This window comes from Strigops habroptila, chromosome Z (genome assembly GCF_004027225.2).
Source record: "Strigops habroptila isolate Jane chromosome Z, bStrHab1.2.pri, whole genome shotgun sequence".
NCBI classification, from domain to species: domain Eukaryota; kingdom Metazoa; phylum Chordata; class Aves; order Psittaciformes; family Psittacidae; genus Strigops; species Strigops habroptila.
In genome coordinates, this window is record NC_044302.2 from 50,688,879 (window position 1) to 50,711,729 (window position 22,851).

The 22,851-nt window shown below is 40.7% G+C and overlaps 1 protein-coding gene across 8 annotated transcripts in view; it reads right to left on the reverse strand.

Moving 5' to 3' along the window:
• Positions 1 to 22,851, reverse strand: part of NRG1 (neuregulin 1) — a 293,355-nt gene that overhangs the window by 20,398 nt on the left and 250,106 nt on the right. For 5 of the 8 annotated variants that reach the window (XM_030469681.1, XM_030469678.1, XM_030469680.1 and 2 more), the window contains 2 exons: positions 11,587 to 11,716; positions 4,734 to 4,792 (listed from right to left, as the gene is read on the reverse strand). In XM_030469681.1, coding sequence (XP_030325541.1) covers positions 4,734 to 4,792; positions 11,587 to 11,716 — 189 coding nt within the window. Of the gene's footprint in view, positions 1 to 4,733; positions 4,793 to 5,438; positions 5,507 to 11,586; positions 11,717 to 13,683; positions 13,703 to 22,851 lie in introns of those variants that run through there. The other 3 variants (XM_030469685.1, XM_030469684.1, XM_030469686.1) reach the window with 3 other exon arrangements.

Genomic DNA, 22,851 nt, shown 5'->3' on the forward strand with positions numbered 1-22,851 from the left:
AGGTTTCCCCCTGGCAGGTACCCTAGGAGACCTTTCTGACAGGGCCAACACCATAACTGTGGTAACCCTCATTTTCTTTGTACTTGTGTGCTGTGAATTTTAAATCCAACCCTAATTTTCTGACCAAATTTAGTAGTTTGTACACAGAGGGAATGCCAATTCTTTTCTGCCAATCAGTAACATTTTAAGGGTTAAGTAAGTTGGACTCCATCCAGGTGTTTTCCTAAAAAGCCAGTATTACATGCCTACATGAACACTGCTAACGATGCACATTAGTTACATAGAAAGCTTGGTTAAGTCTTCAATAAAATGAATGACATGCCCATGCATATATATTGCTGTATTTATGCTTGCTTACAGGTAAAATTCCTAGTCTGGGTGTAATTTAATTTTAGCGGAAGTCACTCATATCATGCAGTTTCTCTTTCAAGTAATTCAATGGGAGGGTCGGTACTTAGAATTGGAATATATTCTGGCTGAAAGCCCTAACAAGAAAACATGCTGAAGAAACATGCATTTTTTATTCAAATCTAGTTGTTATGTAGCTCTTATTTTTCTTTGGTATTCCTAGCTACATTCCTTAGATCTGATTAAAAGAAAGCACAATATCCCAATGCTTCTCATTTTATAAACAGGCCATTATTTTTGATTTTTTAAATATTTAAACCAATACTGTTGCATAATTTTTTACTAGCAATGTGGTTTCTATTGAATATTTGTCCAGGTGCTCTAAGAAGAGATACAATTTATTTTTAACAACTCAATTTTCATTGTGGATGTGATTTCTGTGGGCCAGTATTGGAAGAAAACTTGCTTGGGAAGCAGTTCGGTTTTTTCCCCAAAAAAGTTACAGCTACAACTCATTGTGGCATGTCGGGATCCAAGGTCTAAAGAACACGCATCTGATGCCTGAAAATCCTGGAACAGGTCCTTCAGGACAGCATGCTCTGTTCATGAGTGGTGTGCCACAGCTTGTAGGCACCAAGATTTTGGTGTGGTTACTCTATAGAGCTGGATGGGTAGTCTGAGGACATGGTGCTGTCCAGTGAGGGGTGAGCACAGTTGCAGGTTTGTGTGGAGACCTTGCATCTGACAAGGGAAGGACCCATTTGGATCAACTGCAGCAGCAGAGAGGTCCAGAGAGACCAATTTCACCTCTAAAGTATCAAGGTGCCATGTTTCTTCAGTCGGTTTTCCTACTAAATGTGTTTTGTGGGTAATGAGAAATCTTAAAAAAGTTCCTTTTTCAGGTAAATTGAATCGAAACTAAAATCCTTCAAACTATCACAGAGCAAAACCCCTGCATGTCTGTAAATTCTGCTTGAGGGGCTGGGATGCTGTGTCTCTTCCTGAGGCTTAGTATCCATTTTGCATCCTAAGTCTTGGATCATTTCAGTGGTACTTAGGCTGAAAAATCAATTTTGAGCTGTTAAAGAATGTTAAGTCCTATAGCTCCTGTAAAAATGTTATCCTATAACTGATTTGAGTCTCAGAAGCATAGTGAACATCCTTTCTTAATTAGAGTATTCTATCATAGCATTTTTAGCATTTAGTGAGCATTAACTGAGCAGTTTATAGTGAAAAACTGTCATCTTTAACCTTGAGCAGAAAATGGACAATGATATTTTTCAACTCTGTATCATTTAGGAGTCTTGGTCTTAGCACATAACGAGTACAATTTAGGGTGCTGAAAGGCTTTAGAAAATGAAAATTTCAGGTAAGATTCATTAATTCAATTAATGCCCAAGATAGCTCACAGCATGCCCCACGAATCGTTCTATATTCACAATATGTACACAACTGTTAACTAGTGAGGTACGCAAGTCAGTTGGCCCTTTGGGTGGCATTCTTGGCCGATCTGGGGCATTTGGGAGGACAAAGAGTTTACATATGATTATGCTCTAGAGAAGTTTCATGAACCTTGTATTAATCTAAGGCTCCGCCAGCATTTCTTATCCCAAAGACCATTCTGCAGTGTTGCTATAAGAGTTCTCATGCATAGCTACCTAAAAATTAACGAATATGTGAACATTCAAATATAGATAATGTATCTGCATGGAACAGATGTATTTTTGCAACACTTTTGTGGACCACCCTCTGGCGTCTTATGGACCAGTGGTGGATCGTGAGCCTCAAAGTCAAAACTGCTGCAGCAAAAAGGCAGGGTATAGGGGGAAACATCTCGTAGTAGCTGTGACTGCGGTGCTCAAGGAATCGTAGAGTCATAGAAAAGTTAGGGTTGGAAAGGACCTTAAGATCATCTAGTTCCAACCCTACTGCCAAGGTAACTGCCAACCAAACTGCCAAGATAAGCCAGTTACCCTTGCACTCTGCTGGGACAGGGGATTTACAAAATGCTCAGCATCAGCCTTGTTTTGATCTGGCAGAAGGCCCTCAGCAAAGCTTGTCTAGGGCAGGATAACTTTCCTCAACAGCCAAATACAGGGCCTAAAGATAGTAACAGCTCATCACTAGGCACACCTGGTGTGGAACCTCACTGACCCTTTCTTTCCAAATGAAGACAGACCCTTCTGAAATCAAGTAAAATTAGATTGCACTGTACAGTTCACATGCACACTTTTGTTTCCTACTGGCACTTATGCTCTTTAACAACCCAATTTGCTCTGAACTTTGCAAAAGCTGCATTTGCAGAGCTAAGTTAATCACCCGCAATAATTTTTGGTGCAAAATACGAGCTTGGCTTCAAGCCCCAAATACAGTATTTGTCTGAAGATAACTCTCATTCTAAGTCCCCTTTTTAACTGTATGCTTTGGTTGGTGTTGGCTGTAATAATAAAAAGTTATATAAACGGTTCCTCAATTATTATTTTTTACTTATATTTGCCCTCACTCGACCCTTTCCAAAAGTGTCACTTTAAGATTTGTAGCAGTTTAAGAAACCTGATGTTATGCTGCAGATGCGGGGTAGTTAGAAGTGCCAGTCTCACAGCCATCACTGGGGCTCTCAGAATAGCCTAGGGTAGGTAGTGGTGTGCTCTCCTGCCAGTGCATTTCAAGGACAGCAGTACTGGACTAGCTTAAGGACTTACATATGAGCATAACTTGCAGCAAGGCAGGGGCATCTATGCGTTTTCCATGGATGCAACTTCAGAAAACACCTACTGCCCCAAAATACCTTTAAAAATCCCAACCAGAGTCAGGAAATTGAAAAACTAATAAGGGAAACTGCACCTAAAACTATTTTTCTTTTTTCCCTGGGTAGCAAAATCAATTTATAGTCAACATAGAATTCTTCCACAGTTTTCAGGGTAAACTCAGCAGCAAACAATGGATCTTATATTTTTACACAACCTCCTTTTAAATGATTCTTCTAAGATCAGAAAAGCTTAACTGTACTTTTACCACAATACACAGAAAAGGCCATTTAAATCTAATGTATGGTAAACTTAAACACTGTAACAGCATAAAAATTTTCAAATACATAGTTACCAGAGGCATTTTAAAAATAACTCACACCAATAAAGCTTTTAAAACAGGGCATAAAATACACACTTGAATGCTGGAAGGTCTGGTCTCTAGTCAGCACCCTTGAGATTTACATGGGTAGCTTACACGATGGGCAGTATGAATTATGTATGGACATTTTTCATCCATCAGTATAAGAGAAAACCTATGCAGATCTTCAGGCTCCAAAATGTCCAGCACATGCTAACAGCTTTTTGCCCTATATACTAATGGAAATTAAATTAAGCTAGCCTATAGTCTCTGAAATCTATGACGGCAAATAATCCATAAAGAAAACAGTTCCTATAATATTGCTCTTAGATCATAGTACATTTGGGTGCCAGAGACAATTAATTATGAATAGTACACATGCATTAAAATGTAAGATCTAAGAGATTTGCTTATATGTTACCTTTGACTTTGCTGTAGCCAATAAGATAAAATAAATATTCAGTGTACTTTCTGTTTTGTCCCTGACAAGTAATAATAACTAACCCATCCCTCTACACTTATGAGACATGTGACTGCAGTGCTCATTCTACCAGCAGTCTGACATAGTGTCCTCTATGGTGGGTGTGCGCGCATGTGTATGTGTGTCTGCCTAATACATTTCTTTGGCCAATTAATCTGGCTCTGAAATACTTGATCTCCTGCACCTGTTACCCACAAATAAGTATGTCAGACCCTATCGTTTATGCCGTCTCTCCCCCTTTTCTTTTTCTTTCTGTGTCTTTTTGCCCTGAAACTTGGTCAATGAGGAGAAGGAACATTTAGATCCAGTTTGGCATGTGCTCATTAGAACCAATGTAAGCATGTCAATTACCTTTAACTTGTAAGGTCTGAGTACAAATCTCGTATGCAAGCAGAGGATTAGCTAGCTTTCCATTTGGTGGGGGAGTACTGCCCTCTACAAAGATTCATAAGCTTTTTGTGGTAAATAAAATGCAAGTCTTTCAAAACGTCGTTTTTGCACTTTTACTGCTTGATGTCAGTGGCGAGTCCATATCACACCATTAATGTTAATTTTACAGCATTCCTAAGTCTCTCATTTCCCCATAACCTCAATGTCAAACAATCCAGGAGAGTATTGCAATTGCTTTTTGTTATCATTTTCATGCAACAGGCAGAGACAATCAATATTAGGCCTTAGGCAACAAATCTAGTTACAGATTAAAAATAAATAATTGGAGGAAAGATGCAGCGACAAGAAAGCAGCACCGACTGAGCATGCTTCTACTGCGGCACAGACAGAAAGGTAGTGGACGTACTGTAGAAGCTGGCCATTACGTAGTTTTGGCAGCGATCACCAGTAAATTCATTTGGGCACCTGAGAGGAAAAACAAACAAAAAAAATGGTAGAGAAAAAACAGAGAAAAGAGAAGAGGTGAATATATGCTAAGAAAGAAGCTCCTTCAGTGTGAACTGATATGACTTGGTGAGTTCACTTTCAGAAACTGAATCTCGGTTTAGCGTGTCAAAATGGCTCAAGATGCTGAGAGCAACTCATTTGCTCTGTGGAAATGAAAAGAAATCCCCCTCCCTGAAAAGCCAGCCAAAACCAAACCAATCCAGATCAAAGTGTGTTTCGAGATGTTTCGAGGCAGAAATTCACCATTCCAAATTCCCAAATTGCTTTTAGGATGCACTTTCCACAAGGCAGCAAGGACACATCACTCATCCCCATGAGTCTGCTCTTTTAGGGTTGCACTTTACAGCAGTCTCCCAAACAAGAAAGCTGCCAATGTGTGCAATGCAAATGTATCTGTGAACGGATGGAAAGATCAAAAATCACACAAATGAGAAACATTTTGGAGGTCAATAATGCCATGGAGTACAGATTTTACTTTAGAGAATCAGGTCATAAATTAGTGCATAAAGAGGCCGGTTCCAGCTGAACTGTGAAAACACCAAGTACTATTGATTTTGTTGCTGTAGTTGGGGAAGAAAGCAAAGTTCAGATTATTTTAACATACTTTCTTGGTTTTGGATTTTCATGGGCAGAGTTTCAGTACATCTTGCTCCAGTGAATCCAGGTTGGCACCTAAAGGGCAAAAACGTGATAAGCAATAGTACACCAACACCACTGCACTAACAGACTGACACCTGCTGGCCTATGGAGACGGGAGTGCACTAAGTGGCTTCCTAGTAGGCGTTATGAGAAAAATGATCAGAAAAGGGGCGAGAAAGTGTAACCTTTCCGGAAGATAACACTTTGCAAAATTTACAGCAAAAATCCACCAGAGGGAAAAAAAAAAAAAAAAATTCTAGGAATTCTTTTTGCTTGTCTGTTTTGAGGGGTAGGGGGTGGGGGGGAAGACAGAACAAAAAGAAGAATCAAGACTAGCAAAAATGTATATCAGCTCATCACTTATGCCACCTCATGAAGGCACCAGAGTAAGTTTTTTCTAAATTTGCAAAGCAGTGTAAAACAGCAATTTACACTGTTGCTTTCACCAGTCACATAAAATCTATGAAAATACCATGATTTCCCTACTTCTATAATAACATGTTATGTCTTCCAGTAATTTCCTTTGAGGGGAATAGTTAAAAGAGCAACCACAAAAAAAAAAAAAAGAAAAAAAAAAGAAAAGAAAAATAATAATCAAAAAAGTGAGAAGACCAACTCAGATCCCAAGGCAGGAGGTAGATTCAACATGGCTGACAGATGAAAAAATAGTCAGTCCAGTCAATAAGGAAGATGAGAAGGCAAAGGTGGTCTCAAAATTTGAAGCCCCATCACTGTCCGCCCTTCCAGTTCATAAGCTCTTCTTGCAGCAAATTTCAGTGCAGCTTTCCCCTTGGTCATAGTGAAGGAATTTCTCTTCTGTGCTTTGCCTGTCTTTTCTGCTGCTGGCCGTCAGTTCTTCCTGCACCTTTATTCTCCATTTTGGGGCAGAGCTCAGGCTCCCAAAAAATCACTATAGCAATGCAGGCTTCTGTGCTTCAAACATAAGTGTGAATTACTCTCCACCACGCTAAACATCTATAGATGTCAATCTTCTTTCCTTCTCCTTCTTCTATCCTCTCTTATTCAGTGTGCAACCTGAACTTACCTGGTATGTGCTTCCCTGAATACATTTCACTTGCATTGCCTGTCTTATTGATGCTCTCCATGAGTTTGTCATGGTGTGAGAATCATCTCCTCTTTTTCTCCTGCTGCCAATCTGGTGCAAGTCTCCTTTTCAAATTGCTTCCTCATTTACTTGCAAAGATCCTTCTTATTTGCAAATGCATGTTGTTCAGAACAATCTTCCATCTCTTCTGTCCATCCAAGTTTCATGTGCACTGAAAGCTGTCCTGATATTTCAAATTCCACTGTTCCACAATTGTTTCTAGCCCTTAAGGTTAGGGGTCAGGGATGCTGCCCTTGTACAAGTGGGACTTCCAGAAAATCACTTTGGCAGAGGACCAGTGTCAGACATAAACACTAGTATCTTGTTCAAGTAAAACATGCAGGAATTATTTTGTAAAATCAAGGTCCTTTTGGAGGATCTGCAAATGATTCTTTGGAGCTGATTTGCTGTAATGTATTTGTTCACAAAGGAAGGGAGTTTATGTTCTTCAGAGCCAAGGTCACATCTTTTGGTAAGCATCCTGTGTGGAGAGATCCTAGTCTCCACGGATATATTCAGTTGAGAAAAATGCAACAGATAACTGTCATGAAAAAGTGGTATCGCTGGGCATGATAGAATGCCTCTCTAAGAGAAGGCAAAATGCCTTTGATAGAAGACATTTTGATTTGTGTTACTGAATGGCTTACCCCTATGATTTCAGTTTTATGTTGCACTATGGTGATGTTGTTAAATACCCATCCCTGGAAAGATGGCATTCACACCTGTGTTGGCTTTCATTTCACAGGGACCTCTACATCTTGTTTGTCAGGCTCAACCCTACACAATCCCAGTGAACAAGCTGCTGATTAAAAGCTTCAGGCTTTGCTCTTTTCACTGGCCAGTAGTGGTTGCTCGCTCTGTCTATGGTTGTTTTCAGATGTTGGTGCAGCTGTGGAGGTGGTGAAAACAACTTGAACACTGGCATTAGACAATGCTGAAATCCCTTCCAGACTGAGCAGGGTCAGCCCTGTTGAGATGGTGCTCAAAACAGTTCAGGTGTGTTTGTACTCGCTCTGAAACCATTGTCAGCAAATGGGTTACAGCACCTGCCACTGAGAATGGTCCAGGGTGGGCCAGCCGAGACGACAGCCGAGATAAGCCTGCCCACTTATGATTAGGTGTGAATGCTGAAGACATGTTGTTGCTCAGATATTCAGTGCAGCACTGCTTCCAGTCCTGTTTGGTGGGTTGTTTACTGTAGACTGTGCTTTTACAAACAGCTTGCGACGGTATGGTTTTGAAAACACTTTGGCCTACTCAAAGTTTCCAGATGTTATTTCTTGTTGACTCTTTCTTTCCTAGTTCATTACCCATGTACTATTTTCTTTTATGACACTATCAAAATTTGGAGTGAAGCGACTCAGGCAGCAAGTAGACATTTGTGCTGCGAAAGCCTTATAATTTCCTTTCTGCCTAAAAAGGACTACTTGGACTATTTATTTGTTGCATTAACTGGATGAAACCACAATACTAAAACACATATACGAATATGATTTTTTTTTTCTCTACACAAAGTAGTTGCAAAATTCATTTGTACTGAATGCATGTCATCAAACTGTTTTTTCGGCAGGAAAGGAATGGCTGAATGGATGAGGACCTCACATTTCCATTTCCTCCACTGCTTATAAGTAAATACATTATGGAAGAATGTTTTTTCTCCATGGGAAGTACAGTGTACTCTCATTTTTAGTAATCCATTTCATAGCCTAAGTCAGAACTATTACTTCCATCCAGCCTGTTGAATGAATATGTCTGGAACTTTTGCTAGTATTATGGAAACAAATTTCCTCTTTTTGCTGCTTTTAAGAATGTTCCATCAATTTCTATTCCACCAAGGTCTTTACATGACAATGGATATAGAAAATGGCTATATCATTAAAAGTATGTAATTCACTCTTTTGCTATTAAGAAAAGCAGCAGCATCTTTCTGTTAGAGAGAAGCATTATTTTCATACAGTGAAATTCAGATGTAAAATAATTTCTTCAGTAACACTGAAAGCACTAGAAAGATGATCTCTGTGAGTAAGAAATCAATTAGGCAAGGCTTTCCTGGTAGGATACTTCAAAAAAACCACTCTAAAAGCTTAATGGATATTATATTCATATAAATTTTTCTTCAAGTAAGAAGCAAAACCTAGGAATTCTGGTCTTAATTTTGTATTTATTGAAGAAGCTATCTGGGGTTTTTTTTGTCTTCAGGGAATTTGGAGACACCTTTCCAACTGAATAGAAATGACTTAGGAACCTCAGTCTCATAGGAAGCCAGTAATGTCCAAGCTTCGAAAGTCTATGACGTTTCCAAAATGTGACTCATGTTCTTATGAAACTTCTGAAAATTTCATACAATAATTTAAGTAGTCTCATAGCTTCCTTTTTCATCTTTCATATTTTGAGATTGTTTTGTTCAGTCTGACGCCATAATTAAAATACACGGAGAGAACATCATACATGCTATCACAGATGTTGCTGTACATGCATTACTAAGTCTTCACATGTTTCTTGAGTGTTTCACATGGTTACCTCTCGAAAGTAGGGAATTTTCTCGAACTTTTTGCCAGTATCCGTGAGAGCAAAATCTGTTCCAGTCTGGATCATAGTACTATGTATTTTACAAAACACTCTTTTTGTATTTTTGAATACATAGCTAGATTTTAACAGAAGAGAGATTTAGGCGCTCCCTTTTTCTAACAGAAAGGAGGTTTACAAAACCTGAGATATCACTTGGAAAATTCCATGGTTATTGTGAATCTGAGTCATGTTTTTTTTGGTTAGGGATAAAACCAATTTAGAATGATATGGCTCATGCTTTAGAAATTTTGTTTTTGCTCTCAACAGATGGACCATATGGAAAAATGTGAACTTGCTACTGAGGCAGAAATATGAAGAGCAAGTACCATATTTCAAGCATTCTGTTTCCACAGGCATGTTCTGGGGGAAGATTTATTTTCTCAGAACAATGAAGGCAATGTGTACTGGTTAGATACTTATTTTAATTAACACTGGAATACATGAATTAAAAGTAGACATCTGTATTTTTAATGAACTAAGAAGAGAACTGTATTCTGTTTCTTCAGTTTCCCAGTACACCCACTTTCAAGTACTCACACTTACGCTGCTGTATTATGTCCTGTTTTGCTACACAACATAAAGTTTCAATTCTGGCAAGTATTAGAGAGCATAGCAAAAGGCCCTGTAAAATACCAGTGGCCCTGACTGTCCTCAGGATAAGAATCCTTTTCCACTGCCTTACTGCAAATGAGATTCACTCTCTCTGACTTTACAGTTCTGGTGCTTTTTCCAAATAGGTCTTGGGCCACCCAGAGAGAGGCACATCTGCCAAATTTGGGAATTGCCTTTTCTTTCAACTCCAGCCTTAGAATTAAAGGTTATTTCTTGTCTACAAGAGGGGGAAAAGATCCCCACTTCATTCAAGTGTCTCTGAGACATTTAATTAAAAAATCAGCCAATAACATCAAAGAACAAACACGGTCGGATCTCTGAATTTAATAAAAAAAAAAAAAAGTCCCCATACCTCTGAATCTATCAAGACAGTATCAATTATTAGCAAGTCTGCTAGAAGCTTAGCTCTTCTGCCCTGGAGTTTTCTGAGCAGTGTTTGGATAGGAAGTCAAAACAGGCAGGTAGGCTCTTTTGTACATGCCCTGGAGAGTAATAGCAAACTGCTCATCTTGTACTGCTGGCTCATAATGATTATGTAAATTTAACACAAATCTTCCTCTGTCTCTCTCTCAAAAAAGAATCCAAGCCACCAGAGCCAGTAACTTTTCCATATTCACTTTAGCTAAAAATGATTCTAAAATCAATGAAATATTCATCACTTTCAGCAACAGAGCAATCTGTGAAAAATCAAAGCAAAACAAAGCTCATAAAGTGCAGCTAACATCCTTCTACAAAACCAAGAAAACTCACAAGTAAAGCAGAACATTGTGGAGCTTGGGTTTTGTTTGTTTGTTTTTTGTTTTGTTTGTTTGGGTTTTGTTTGCCTTTATTTGTTTGTTTTATTAAGCATCATAGACCTTTACCTAACTCAGCCACCAGACTCATCTTTACAATTAGTGTTTTTGACTTTTAGTCCTAGAAGACTGAAAACCTATGCAGCTACAGCAGGTGACAGTCTTTAATGACCACTGTCTCTTCTCTGTCTGAAAAACAGCAGCATCCTCACAAAAATGCCCCCTTTCCGCTCAGTCCTGCTAGGTCCCAAGTACATTTCCCATGGTTTAAATGCTGACTTCCCTCTCAAGTCAGAGGGAAGCAGTAACTCACTATGACTAGTTCAGCTCCAGAGGTAAATGCTACGTGATGCACTACCAGGCAGGATATGAATTACAGTGCTGTAGCTCTTCATGGATGTTCTCCAACATAATGGACTATTGCAACAGCCCAATACAGCACAGGCCAGGACTTCAGAATGGTGCACAAGCACACCCTTCAAAATAAATTCATATGACTTCGTGAATCAAGAACCTCACACAAAATATTAACCTCCATCAATTACCATGACATTCATTGTTTTTTATGTAAATAAACACAACAGCAAAAACTCCAGTCGTAAATCTGGTCTCTTCAGAAAGTAGCTACTACAGCAGAAAATATAAATAACCCGTTTGTCCCCTTTAAAGGGTATTTATCCAATGCAGTTATCCACACACCTTTTTTAGCTATTTGCAGTGCAGTTAGTTCGCAGTATCTGTTTCATTGTTTCTAACATAAGGCTCAGGTTGTGCTACTTCATGCCATGTAAACATCAATGGGGCTTGCTGTGGAAGTGTCATGTGGGAAGTTTTCCCAGTTAGCCTCTGTTATGCCTCACACATAGAACACAGAGGTAATTCTTGGTGGGTTATTTTCACATCCACATCCTTAAAAATGAAGAAATATCTAATGCCACAAATACAGGAAAAGAGATTGTTCAGGTGCTCCTTTGAAGAAAAAGCATTTCTGGAACTTGGTGGCTCCACCAAAATAAGGAAATAGGTTTTCTTACCTGCACAGGTATCTTGGGGGGTTTGGCAGGTCTTTAACCATGTAGCACTCTCCCCCATTTACACAGAAGGCTTTCTGCTTTATGTCACATTTTGTGAGATGACTTGTCCCAGTTGTAGATGTAGAAGTAGCTGGAAAAGACAAGAAAATTCAGATCAGAATCGCTTAGTTTTAACTTCCTAACTGGAAAATGTACTTCTATGTGAGGGAGGAAGTAAGGTCAAGGAGGATCTGGCAAGTCCTCTGAACTCCCTGTCTGCTGCAACTGCAAACACTAACTACATGACCCCCTATTTTGTTAGTTGACACAGGGAGTGGAGTTTAAATACATACCTCAGAGATATGCTACCCCAAACCCAGCCTGGGAGGAAAGGAGGATTTCACTAGCACTGTCCACCAAGTGACCTTAAATTTCTTCAATGCACATTTATTTAATTGAAAATGTGTAATTTGTGTGCAGTTAGTTATATTATGTTAATTGCATTCAAGTGATTTTGGGGCGTGAGAGTCATTACAGGCTGCTGATACAGTGTCCAATAAAATGTGGCCTTGGATGAGGTGTTTTCCTAGCATTGCCTTGAAGTAGGTGTATTTCATTGGAGCTTAACCTGAGACCCTGTGCTGATCCAGTCTCTCAGGACTGAACCCCTTGGTCCAGCCACTGCTTTCTTCCCAGAGGAGAGGGTGACTGGCTGAATGCTCAATACCTCTTCCCCTGCTCATGAGAGTGAGCTGTGATTGTTCTGGTTTGACTCTGTAGGGAGGGAGAGGAAAAGGGGGTTGGAGGCATCGTCCTTTCGTGTGCATGTACAATTGCTACCCTTGTGCTCATGGGAGCCTTTCCTCTGGAGGCCAACCTAGCATCTCCTGCAGATGGGCTTGAAGTATTAACAGTTTGAGCCACCAATGCTGCTAGACACCGTTAGGTGTCTAAATTGCTATTAGATGGAAGTACCACTGTTAAAAAGTGGAAGTACCACTGCACAAAACTGCAGTGTTTCTTAGCTTACTCCCTGCTGTGTTTAGGGAATACCTGGAGTAGGCAGGAGCATGGTTTAGTTACCAAACCTAGGAGGCTGCCATGGTAGGATGAGAAATCTCAGGATTAGGATTTGCCCATGCAGTCTGTCAAGGAAATGCTCTGATCAAAGGGAGCAGTACATCAGGAGAGACAGTGCTCAAAAGTCCCCCCTATAGTCATTTCCGGTAACTACTAGAGTATGGTGAATCTACCTGAGGTTGCTCTAAACTAGCTAACCGCGAAGGGGATGATGGAGAGACAGTATTATATCCTCAGCTCCTCAACGCTACTCTGTGCTTGCAAAACTACCTCCATGAGTTGAGTTAAACCCAAGTCAGACATGTACCTGCTATGCTGCAGCTGCAGCCCCAAACGAAAATCTCTGGTTGCCCCCTAGTTTGGGTAAGTTTTGTTCTAAATCAGGGTAGGCATGTTTGAAGCCTGCACACCAGTCAGTACCCAGCTCAGGAATCATGCCACTGATGGGCTATGTGGTATCTGGCAAGTCATTCATGTTATTAATTTAATTCGATTTTACCTGACTAAAACTGAATTGTTCAGTTGTAAAGTGTTCTCCACTGATCACAGAAAGCAGCTCAACTTATCCACATTATGGGTGGTCTGTCTCCCTACATTGACTGCAAAGCAAGCTTAAACTCTTGAGAATAAGATCCTAATTTTTAAATGGCTAAGACTAACTGAAGTGTCTATCTGCAATCTGTAAAAAGTGAGGAAAGATTCCTGCACAGTTTCTGTTTAGCCATCTCCAGACACACAGAAATAAGAAATTTTGTTACAGTGCTGAACAAATCCCAATATTTTTGTTTCTGAAAGACAGCTTCTATCCTGAGGTGGAACAATGCTTTTATCTACTGACTGATTCCACTGGAGTTGGCTAGAAAGCTGCAAGCACCTACACAAAATTTGTCTGATAGTCAAAGCCTTTTCTAACACGAAGGCTCCCAACGGGCATGTTTATAGTAGGCAATGCGTGATGTTCTACCATTTGCTGCACACATTGAATCCAAAGAAAACAGATTTTTTTTAGCAGATTGGCTATCAAGAAATACCACTTACATATTTCAAGTTCTTTTTTCTGAGAATTAGGATGAAGTGGTCCCCATCATACTTGGTTTTCATGAGTTTTCCATCGTCTTCCAAGTAAAACTGCATTCTTAGCACTCAGCACTTGGGAGAATGGGCCACCTTGGCTGACGCAATTTTCGGGATGGCTTGTTTCAATGAGACATGAGGTTGTAACTGGGATATTTAAGTACCTCTTACTCCATCGAAACCCCACCTACGAGATATGAGAGACGTACAGCTAACGTCTCTCATATCTCTTCCTTCCTTTGCCATTAATTACCAACATGCCACCTTCTTTCTCTTTCTTCCATGATGCCTTGCTTGCATTGGATGCCCTTCTCTGATGGGCCAGGAATAGCTCTCCCATGACCTCTTCCAAAACTCAAGCTCCCTCCTGTTTCTCACTGTTGCACCCACCCACTGTGTAACATCTATCCAGATCCTGATCTTGACTGTGGCCTCTAAGTGCTAATGAAATGCAAACATGGAGTACTAATTCCTCGTAATAACACATTCCTTTCTCCTGGCTCCTCAAAGCATGATTTATAACCTCTCAGACCAGGATAAATTTATGCCTTGTCTAGAGGCAGGAAAAGGGGTCATGTTTTAAGAGCAGTCTGACACTCGTTTGACTAGCACTGGTTCAAACAGGACTTTGCACCCAATGTTGACAAAAGGCTGGCCATCAGCTCAGCGGTGAAGGGTCATCTGTGCTTGATGTCAATAGGTTGACCACCACCCTTGACATGAATCATAGGATGGGGAGATTTGCCTTGTGGAAGAACCTTTCATTCTTCACTGGCTTTAAAGGAGCCTGGGTTATTAGTCCAAAGGAGATGCCTTAACATGAGAGGCTATAGCACACCAAGACCTAAGATGTAATAAACGTGGGTGAGTGAATCACACCTACACAGTAGTGCACATTTTGAAGTCCTTGTGATTCTAAGAGGTAACTCATTATTAAACTTATCCATGCTGATAGCCTATCCGCCATTGTGTATTTTACCTTACTAAAAGACTTCAACATGCAAGTGAGACAGGCACTCTGAGGATGTCCTTGAGCTCAGAAAGCTAATGCATTAATTTGGAAGAAAAAAAAAGGAATATTATCTGTGATGTTTCTGACAAAAAAATATTTTGCTACCCCACTGGCTAATGGAATGTTTTAAATTGAATTATGAAGGTAGATAGTAGCAAGTGGGCTTGTAGCTATCTATAATTGTTTTCATCATCTTGCTTACTGCTTTTTCTCTAAGCAGGAGCGCAATCAAAAGCAGATCACAGTGGAGTTTCACGGTAACAGTTATTTCCCAGCTGATGCAAGTGAGCTTTGGAAAGCAGCAATTGGTCTGAACTGATTACAAGAGATGGGAATAATCTGCAGCAATCAGAGTAATCTCATGATACAAGGGCTTTACACATATTTGTGAGGAGTGCCTCTACCCACATTTTTGGCATCGCATGTTCAAAACTGTTGTATAAATCTTGCATGAGCATTTTCTCTGCATTACTGATTCACTGGCACTGTAGTCCCAGTTTGCCTGAGCTTGGTAACTCCATGGGGTAAGGGGAGAAAAAAGGTCTCCAATGAGTTAATTTTGATATTAATTTTTCTTTGCACAGGATGCATACTTTTTATGGCATATGGCCAGTATCCTGTGTATGCACTGTAAGTCTATTTTGCAAATTAAATACAAGAAACACTAACTATGGTTTTGAGTTTCACTTAAACCCACATAACGGAAGAATTGTGGTGTTTGGGAGCAGGTGTTCATCAGAGCCCATTTCATACAGTCCATAACTAGCCCCAAAACACTGCCCTTCCATACATCTCTAGCAGACATGGGCTTATGTATGTGATGTATAGTGGGAATGACTGGCAGTGGTGAGGTAAAGCACAGCTGTAGACCATGTAGCTGTGCAGTGTTCTTTACTCACCTAGTCAAAATTTATACCTCCTTTCTTTTATGTAATGTTTTTTTTCAGCATGAGGTAGAGAAGCTGTTTTTTCCCAAGTCCTACACTAAACCCCTGGCTTAGTGAAAGGACCAAATTACATGCTATAATGAAATCGGAAAATATCATGCATGAGATAACATCTGAAAACACTGCATGCTCTACCCCTTTTTTTTTCCTTCCCTGAATGCAGAAAACACCACACTTCGAAAAACAAAACCAACTGCAGCCAGTATGAACACAGTTCCCACTAATGCATATATTCACATGGCACTGAAAAACAATGATGAGGTCTGCTTCCCTCTATGGAAACCGTTTAAGCCATTACAGTAAGAAAACTATTGTTTTCTTACTGTAGCTAAGAAGAAGCTAAAAGAAGCTATTGTGCTTTCAAAAACTACTCTCTAAAACATGAATTACTGCTGTAAAACTACCTTAGGAACATTTTGTGTTAAGCAGACAAAACTTCATGTAATTCTGAACTTACCCGTGGAATCTCTGACCCTTTTTTGTCCTGAAACAGAAAAATGCATTGTCTTTCTCCCTCTTGCTTTCCAAAACCCCGTCTGAAGTTCAGTGGCTGCAGCGGCAGGACTCCCGGGCCCTGCACTGGTGAGGCAGTCTGCTGAGAGGAGCCCTAAGGGTCCTCTGAGTATAGACTGAGAGGAAAGGGCTTTGCAACCTAAACAGAATAGTATCCGTGTCTCTTTGAATTACGTTTCTGCAAAGGTGGTGTAAAATCAGAGGACACACTCAAAGTCATGCAAGGGACTAGCGAGATGCCTATGACCAAATGGAGAAAAAGTCAAGTTGTGCTGCAGCACAAAGGAAGGTTTGCCATTCTTACTGGCAGGTCACTTATGGGATGTAAATATCCCTGGCAGTGTTCAAGGCCAGGTTGGACAGAGCCTTGGGCGACACAGTTTAGTGAGATGTGTCCCTGCCCATGGCAGGGGGTTGGAACTAGATGATCTTAAGGTCCTTTCCAACCCATACTATTCTATGATTCTATGATTCTAAATACGTCAGCTTATTGGACTGCAGGAAAAGACCCTGCCAGTCTCCTTTTGTGAACAAACAGAGTAAATTACTGCGGAAGAACAGAGCAAATACTTCTGCTTATCACTGCTTTCTGAGATTGAGGCTTAAGCAAATCCTACCTGCAGCTCATGTCAAAGGAAGAAGAAGGGACCTGCATGGAACGAAGGAGGGATAGAGGGAGAGAAGGAGCAGAGAGAGAGCAGACACAAGTGAGCTTTGGCGTGACAAAGTGTGTGCCGCCAGAAGTAAGTCAGCTTTACTAACTCACATTCCCTCCCTTGAAGCTCATTCATTTCTTTAAAAGCACAATCCAATTCCCTCTTGACTTGCTGATGGGCAGTTTAAAGATGTCCAGTCCTGATCTGCAAAGTAGATTGATTCCCCACGTAACGGCTGTAGCACTTAATCTTTCTATGTCTCAGTTTAACCATCTACATTTTCTTCCCACTAAGTACTGAGCCTCTTCAACTCGCTTTAATTTCCCTAAAACCTTGGCATTTCTGTATTGCACTGAATGAGGAAAACTGCTGGCTCCAGCATAACTGTGTGCAGCAAAAGCTACATGGGTACCTTCAAGGAGAACAGAAGGCAAAACCTGAGAGTAATCAAAACCTAACCCATTTCTGAACAGACAAGAATTTCCATATTACTAGGTGTGTAAAAGTATGTGTTTCATGCCCTTCATACTTAATAGTTCCAAAGCTGAAACTGCATCCATGTAGCTTTGAACATACCAGGTTTTAAAAAACTATGAACACCAATGTGTAAACATCAGAGGGAAAAAAAAAAAACCAACAACAAATGTCTATAGGAGGCATTTATGATCTATTTCACGGGACTGTTTAGAATTTTCACATTGCTCTGGTAATGTAATACCTTAAACTGGCTGTTCAATCTAGTTACAAAAGTTTTTCAGCCTCTGTCTTCACAAGTAACACAGTGTAGCAGATTCCTGGGACCTTCACAGGAGATCATTTAAGGAGTCTGCTGTTTTGCTAGCAGCTGGAACTAAGTGCTTGCAAGTTAGTAGAATTACTCTCTGACCCTAAGACAGTGCTTTCTAGCTTTGGCGCTATCTCTGTGAAGATCAGAGCCAGCAAGAAGGAAACAGGAAATCACTGGGCCTGCAAGATAGAAACTTCAGGAAAGATTGAGAGCACATAAACTCTTGCTGAACCAAGGCAGCGAGAGTTCCCCCTACAATGCAGACTCAGTGGCAGCTTCCGCTCACTAATCCAACCTTAGCAAAGCAAAGCAAAGTAAAAAATAAAAGACAAAAAAAGGGGGGGGGGGGGGGGGGGGGAGAGAGAAAGAAAAACAAAAGACAGACGCTTCAGCTCACCTCACCACCCGATCGCTTCCTCCCTGTTAGGCCAACAGACTGACCCAGTTGGCAGGCGTGCGACTGCTGGACCTGCACAGCATCTGGCTCACCACAGAGGGTCAAGAGGTGACACATGCTAAAGATGGCCTGACCGGGAACAATTTTCATTTGCTTCATTTAACTTTGAGATGGGAGGAAAGACTGGCAGAGATCCACACAGCTCACAGGTTGTTAGCAGGGAAATGCAATTACTGCTTGACAACACTAGAGTTTTCAGAAAAAAGGGGCAACATGGGTTGTGGAAGAGTGCAAGAGTGCATGAAGAGACCTGGTTGAAACTGGGCTTTGAGACAAGGCATACTTTCCGATTGCCACGAAAGATGTCAGCTTTCACTCCAGGGTGATAAGTGTCTGCAAAAGTTCTGCAAGAGCCTTTAGAAAACATTCCCCACCTGGTTAGGGGAGACGTGAATGGCAAGACACAAGGCAGTGACAGGTCAGAACGTCCCAAGAGGAAAAATACGTGTGGTGGGGAAAGGCAGGGAAAAAGAAAAGAAAGGAAGTGCAAAGAAAACATACATAGACGGAACCAGTGAGGGAAAAATACATCTAAGCCCAGGAATGTTAAACTGACAGCCAGATAGGCAGGTGCCTTTACTACTGCAGAACTCTCAAACAACCTTGAAAGTGCTAGGAGTAGGTGTGAGGGTCTGAAAACTTATAGGCCTTAGATTAAAGCAGACAGCAGATAAGGAGATGAATGCGACTGCCATGATACTGTGAACTTTATCCAGTGTGGAGTCCTTTGCTGCACTGGAGAACATCCCACTATGCAGAAAAGCCTGGGTGGCCAAATAGACTGCAGAAAAGGATTCCTGGCTCACCTTGGTACAGAGGCTTCATCCTGCTCTTTTCCATGCTCACTCTGCAGCAAGGTAAGGTCCATAACTCATTGGGCTGGAAATGCCTAACAGAGACAGAGCCCATGCATAACAACTTGTAATACATTTGGTAAGATGCGCACCATCACGAGGGACCTTACTCTCATGTATCTCACAGCTCCTCCACAGAGCTCTGAAAGGTCTCTTCAGGCTGCTAGGGAAGGGCCATCAGTGCAGATACAGAGCAGACCGTCAAAACTGTAAAGGAGACTTATAAGAGGAGTACCTGGCACCATCAAGTTTCCCTTAATGAGTATGTAGTGATACTGACATTTCCTTATCACATTGAATACTAAAATACCTCCATCCCATTATAACATAGTAAAAATCTGCTCTTATTCCTCTTTCCTCTGAAGGATTTTTCTTATTAATACCAAGTATCCAATTATACATAGAATCATAGAATCATAGAACCGTTAAGGTTGGAAAGGACCTTAAAAATCATCTAGTTCCAACCCCCCTGCCATGGGCAGGGACACCTTGCACTAAACCATGTTGCCCAAGGCTCGTCCAACCTGGCCTTGAACACCGCCAGGGATGGAGCATTCACAACTTCCTTGGGCAACCCATTCCAGTGCCTCATCACCCTCACAATAAAGAACTTCTTCCTTATATCTAATCTAAACTTCCCCTGTTTAAGTTTGAAGCCATTACCCCTTGTCCTAAGTGCAAAATATCTGGTTCTTTAGTGCTATCTCCTCACAGAGATGCAGGGATAATAAAGACTATTCAGCAGCTTATCAAAGGAAACATGCAAGCTTTCTATTACAAATGATGTTTCATATAAAGTCAGAAACCTTACTTCAGGAAAGCATTTCAGGAAGAACATACTTAAAACTGAGCATATAAGCCCACAGAAATTCAAGATAGCACTCAAGACCTGCTTAATTTATAGTCACATTCACTTCCTTGTTTTCCCTTGGTGACTTTAAAAAGTTTTTATGAAGTAAAATGGATTTCAGCACAGTGCCTTAAGTGTTTAGCCTTTTTGAAAGCAAAGCTTGTCTACTGAAATACCCCATGTTAAATAAGTTTGGAAGAGGAAGATGTGTCTACAACTTTTCCTTGAAAAATTCTGTATGTCCAGTCCAGGACTCCTAGGCATGAATTAATCCATTCCTATTGCATCCTCTGCAATGAAAAACATTTACTAGTTTACTAATTCCACAATGAAACAAGCTTCAATGATTTTGAGGTACATCATCAAAGTCAATAAGGGCTGTCCCCTTCCTCTGTCCTTATCCCCAAAGCACAGAAGGCTGCCCATTGCTTTCCCAGTGGCCTTCTGCTTCATGGGGGTGGCCATGAGAAAAAGCCACTGGGAACATGAAACATGAAATGGTTGTGCTGGCCCTGAGGCAATTACGGCTCAGTCTCTTTAACCAGCTTGAGGTCTCTGGGTGGTAAGGAAAAGAAGGATAGCAGATATTGACTCTTCCTATGTAATGGTAGCTCTTGTGACACCCCTTGAAACACAGGCTAGTATGGAAATACACATCCATTTCTGAGTTAAAGATATGACAAAGGCAACTTCTCTCAGAAAACAAAGGATTGCTCACAGCTTGCTAAGTATATCCTTGATATCTATGATAACAAAGCATTACAAGAGAGGACCCCCAATAACACTGGCAGGTGTGGGAGATAAGTAAAGAACAAGAATGCTTACCGAAGACAGCTTCCTTCCTAATGCACTGAAACTCAAATTTGTTTGTCAGTTTGCTTTGATAATTGTATTCCAGCAGACATTACCAAGACCTTGTATTTTTAATTTTTTTTTTTATAGGTGCTTTACTAGTCAAACTAAGTCTTCAGATACCATGGGTAGAAAGGAAGAAAGACTTACTCTATCCCTGTCAAAACTTATTCCTTACATTTGAAATGGACCATTCCTCTCAAAAAAAGGTATGAGAAACTGTTGGACACAGGTGCTGGGCTCTGCTGGAGGATCCAGCTTTCTGGCCTTTTTTTGAGTTGCTCACTGAGACCAAGGAGAAAAATCTTCTCTGGGATGGTGCACAGGCAAATGTCCACTCTGCTATACACCATCACAGCTATGGCACTCATCTTTTCTGAAAAACACAGAGTTACTGTTCGTTCTGGCACTTTGTTTACCTGGTAACCTTATTTTATTCAGCTGTTATTTCTTAAGTGAAGTTATATTTTAATGTGCTGATACAGTACTGTCATTTCATCAGTACCTGTTCTGAAGAAACATCAGAGAGGACTACACAGTAAACATCTCACTGTGCCAGACAGTTTTTAAATGTTTATAAAAAGTTTGCATTTTTTTTCACTTTAGAAGTAGTACATTAAAACAAGCATAAGGTTATTGTTCTAGCCTCTAAAACAAGTCTGGTAGAAAAAAATACAACCATGTAGAAAAATAAAATGTGTTCATGTTGAGAGTAAATGGCACATTTCCTCCAGCAGTTAATTTCTACAGTCTGGTTATAAATCTGTCAAAAATCAGATTTATAATGAAATGCTAACAAATTCCAAGCAATTGCTGTGTTAATGGAGTCACTGTTGTATTCATGTATATGTGCAGACACAGACCTGCAAAAGGGATGGATCCATAGGAATGAAAAAAGGGTTCACAGCCTGAGCAGAGTTTGTTTACTTGCAAGAGGCAGTCTTAGAGTGAAAGAGAACACGCAGTCCAGATGAACATTGTACTTTCTGCAGAAAACCAAGATTTTTGTCCAGCTAAGGGAGGAGATGTGGCAACAGTGCATCATAGTCACATGGGTGAAAACTTATGACCAAAAAAAAAGCTCTGTTTATGCATGGTAAGCTGCCTTTCTAATGTAAACCACTTTTACTAAAGCAGTGCTATCCTTGATCCTTGCTCTTTAGCTTACAAGGGGCTCTTTGCTGGTATTTATTATTTCTGTCGCTGTAAACAGAGCTGGGATGCTGTTGTGTACCAAGATCAAGGAGAACATCAGCCAGAGAAGCTGTTCACAGAGAATATAAAGAGCAAGCAACAGAGGTATGCAGAGGTGGGAACACAAGAAAACGTCAAGAAACTCTTCATGGTGACAGCCAAGGTTCTTTGTAGGTTATTCCACAAAAGAGAATATTCCAAGTAAAATGAAGACAAAAGGCTTACAGAGACCCCCTTCAATCAGGGAGCAACATTTGAAGTGACTATTTGAACAACTGTTTCATGGAAAGCAGCATACAATTGCCGCCTGGAGGTGGGAACCTACACCTATACGGTGAGTGGAAGAGGGGTTAAGGTGTAAGGGTGCTGGCTTGCAAGGACATGTAAAAGCACTGGAGGGATGTGGAAGGAAAGCACTGGTGACACTGGAAAAGCCTGATAGGGTGGAGATCCGAGGTGTGTGGGTAAAAGCAGAAAGCTGTGCTCTAGTAGCCTAGAGTCTTCCACACACAGACCGCCAACCTGGGCACTTTTTTAAGGTGCCTGTGCCAAGTCTACACCTTTTTAACCTCTTCATTTCAAAACACTACATGTGGTGGAAAGATCATATGTCTCCTATAGACTGGGCCTAATCTTCCAGGTGCATTGCAGAAAACTGTTAGTGCATGTGGTACCCTACCAATCCCCTTCCAACACTCAATTTGCTCCAAATACCTTTGAGTCCCTTTGTATCAAAATGAAAGCATATGCTTATTAGTAAACCTTTTAGAGGGTTTGTTTTTCCATCTTATTTCAGTCTACGAACTGAATCGTTATGGTTTCTCAGCTGCTGCTGAGAAATACGGTTTTATGGTGCCACGGGGCGTATGTTCAAGTAAAAATTTGTGCTAATGAGAACCTTCAGAATCAACTGTGTCATTGCCTTCTGCAGGTTACTGAGAAAACTGCCATCCACCACCCCACAGGAGAAACCCCAGGGATTGCCTTTGTCATGTTGCTCATCTGGTATA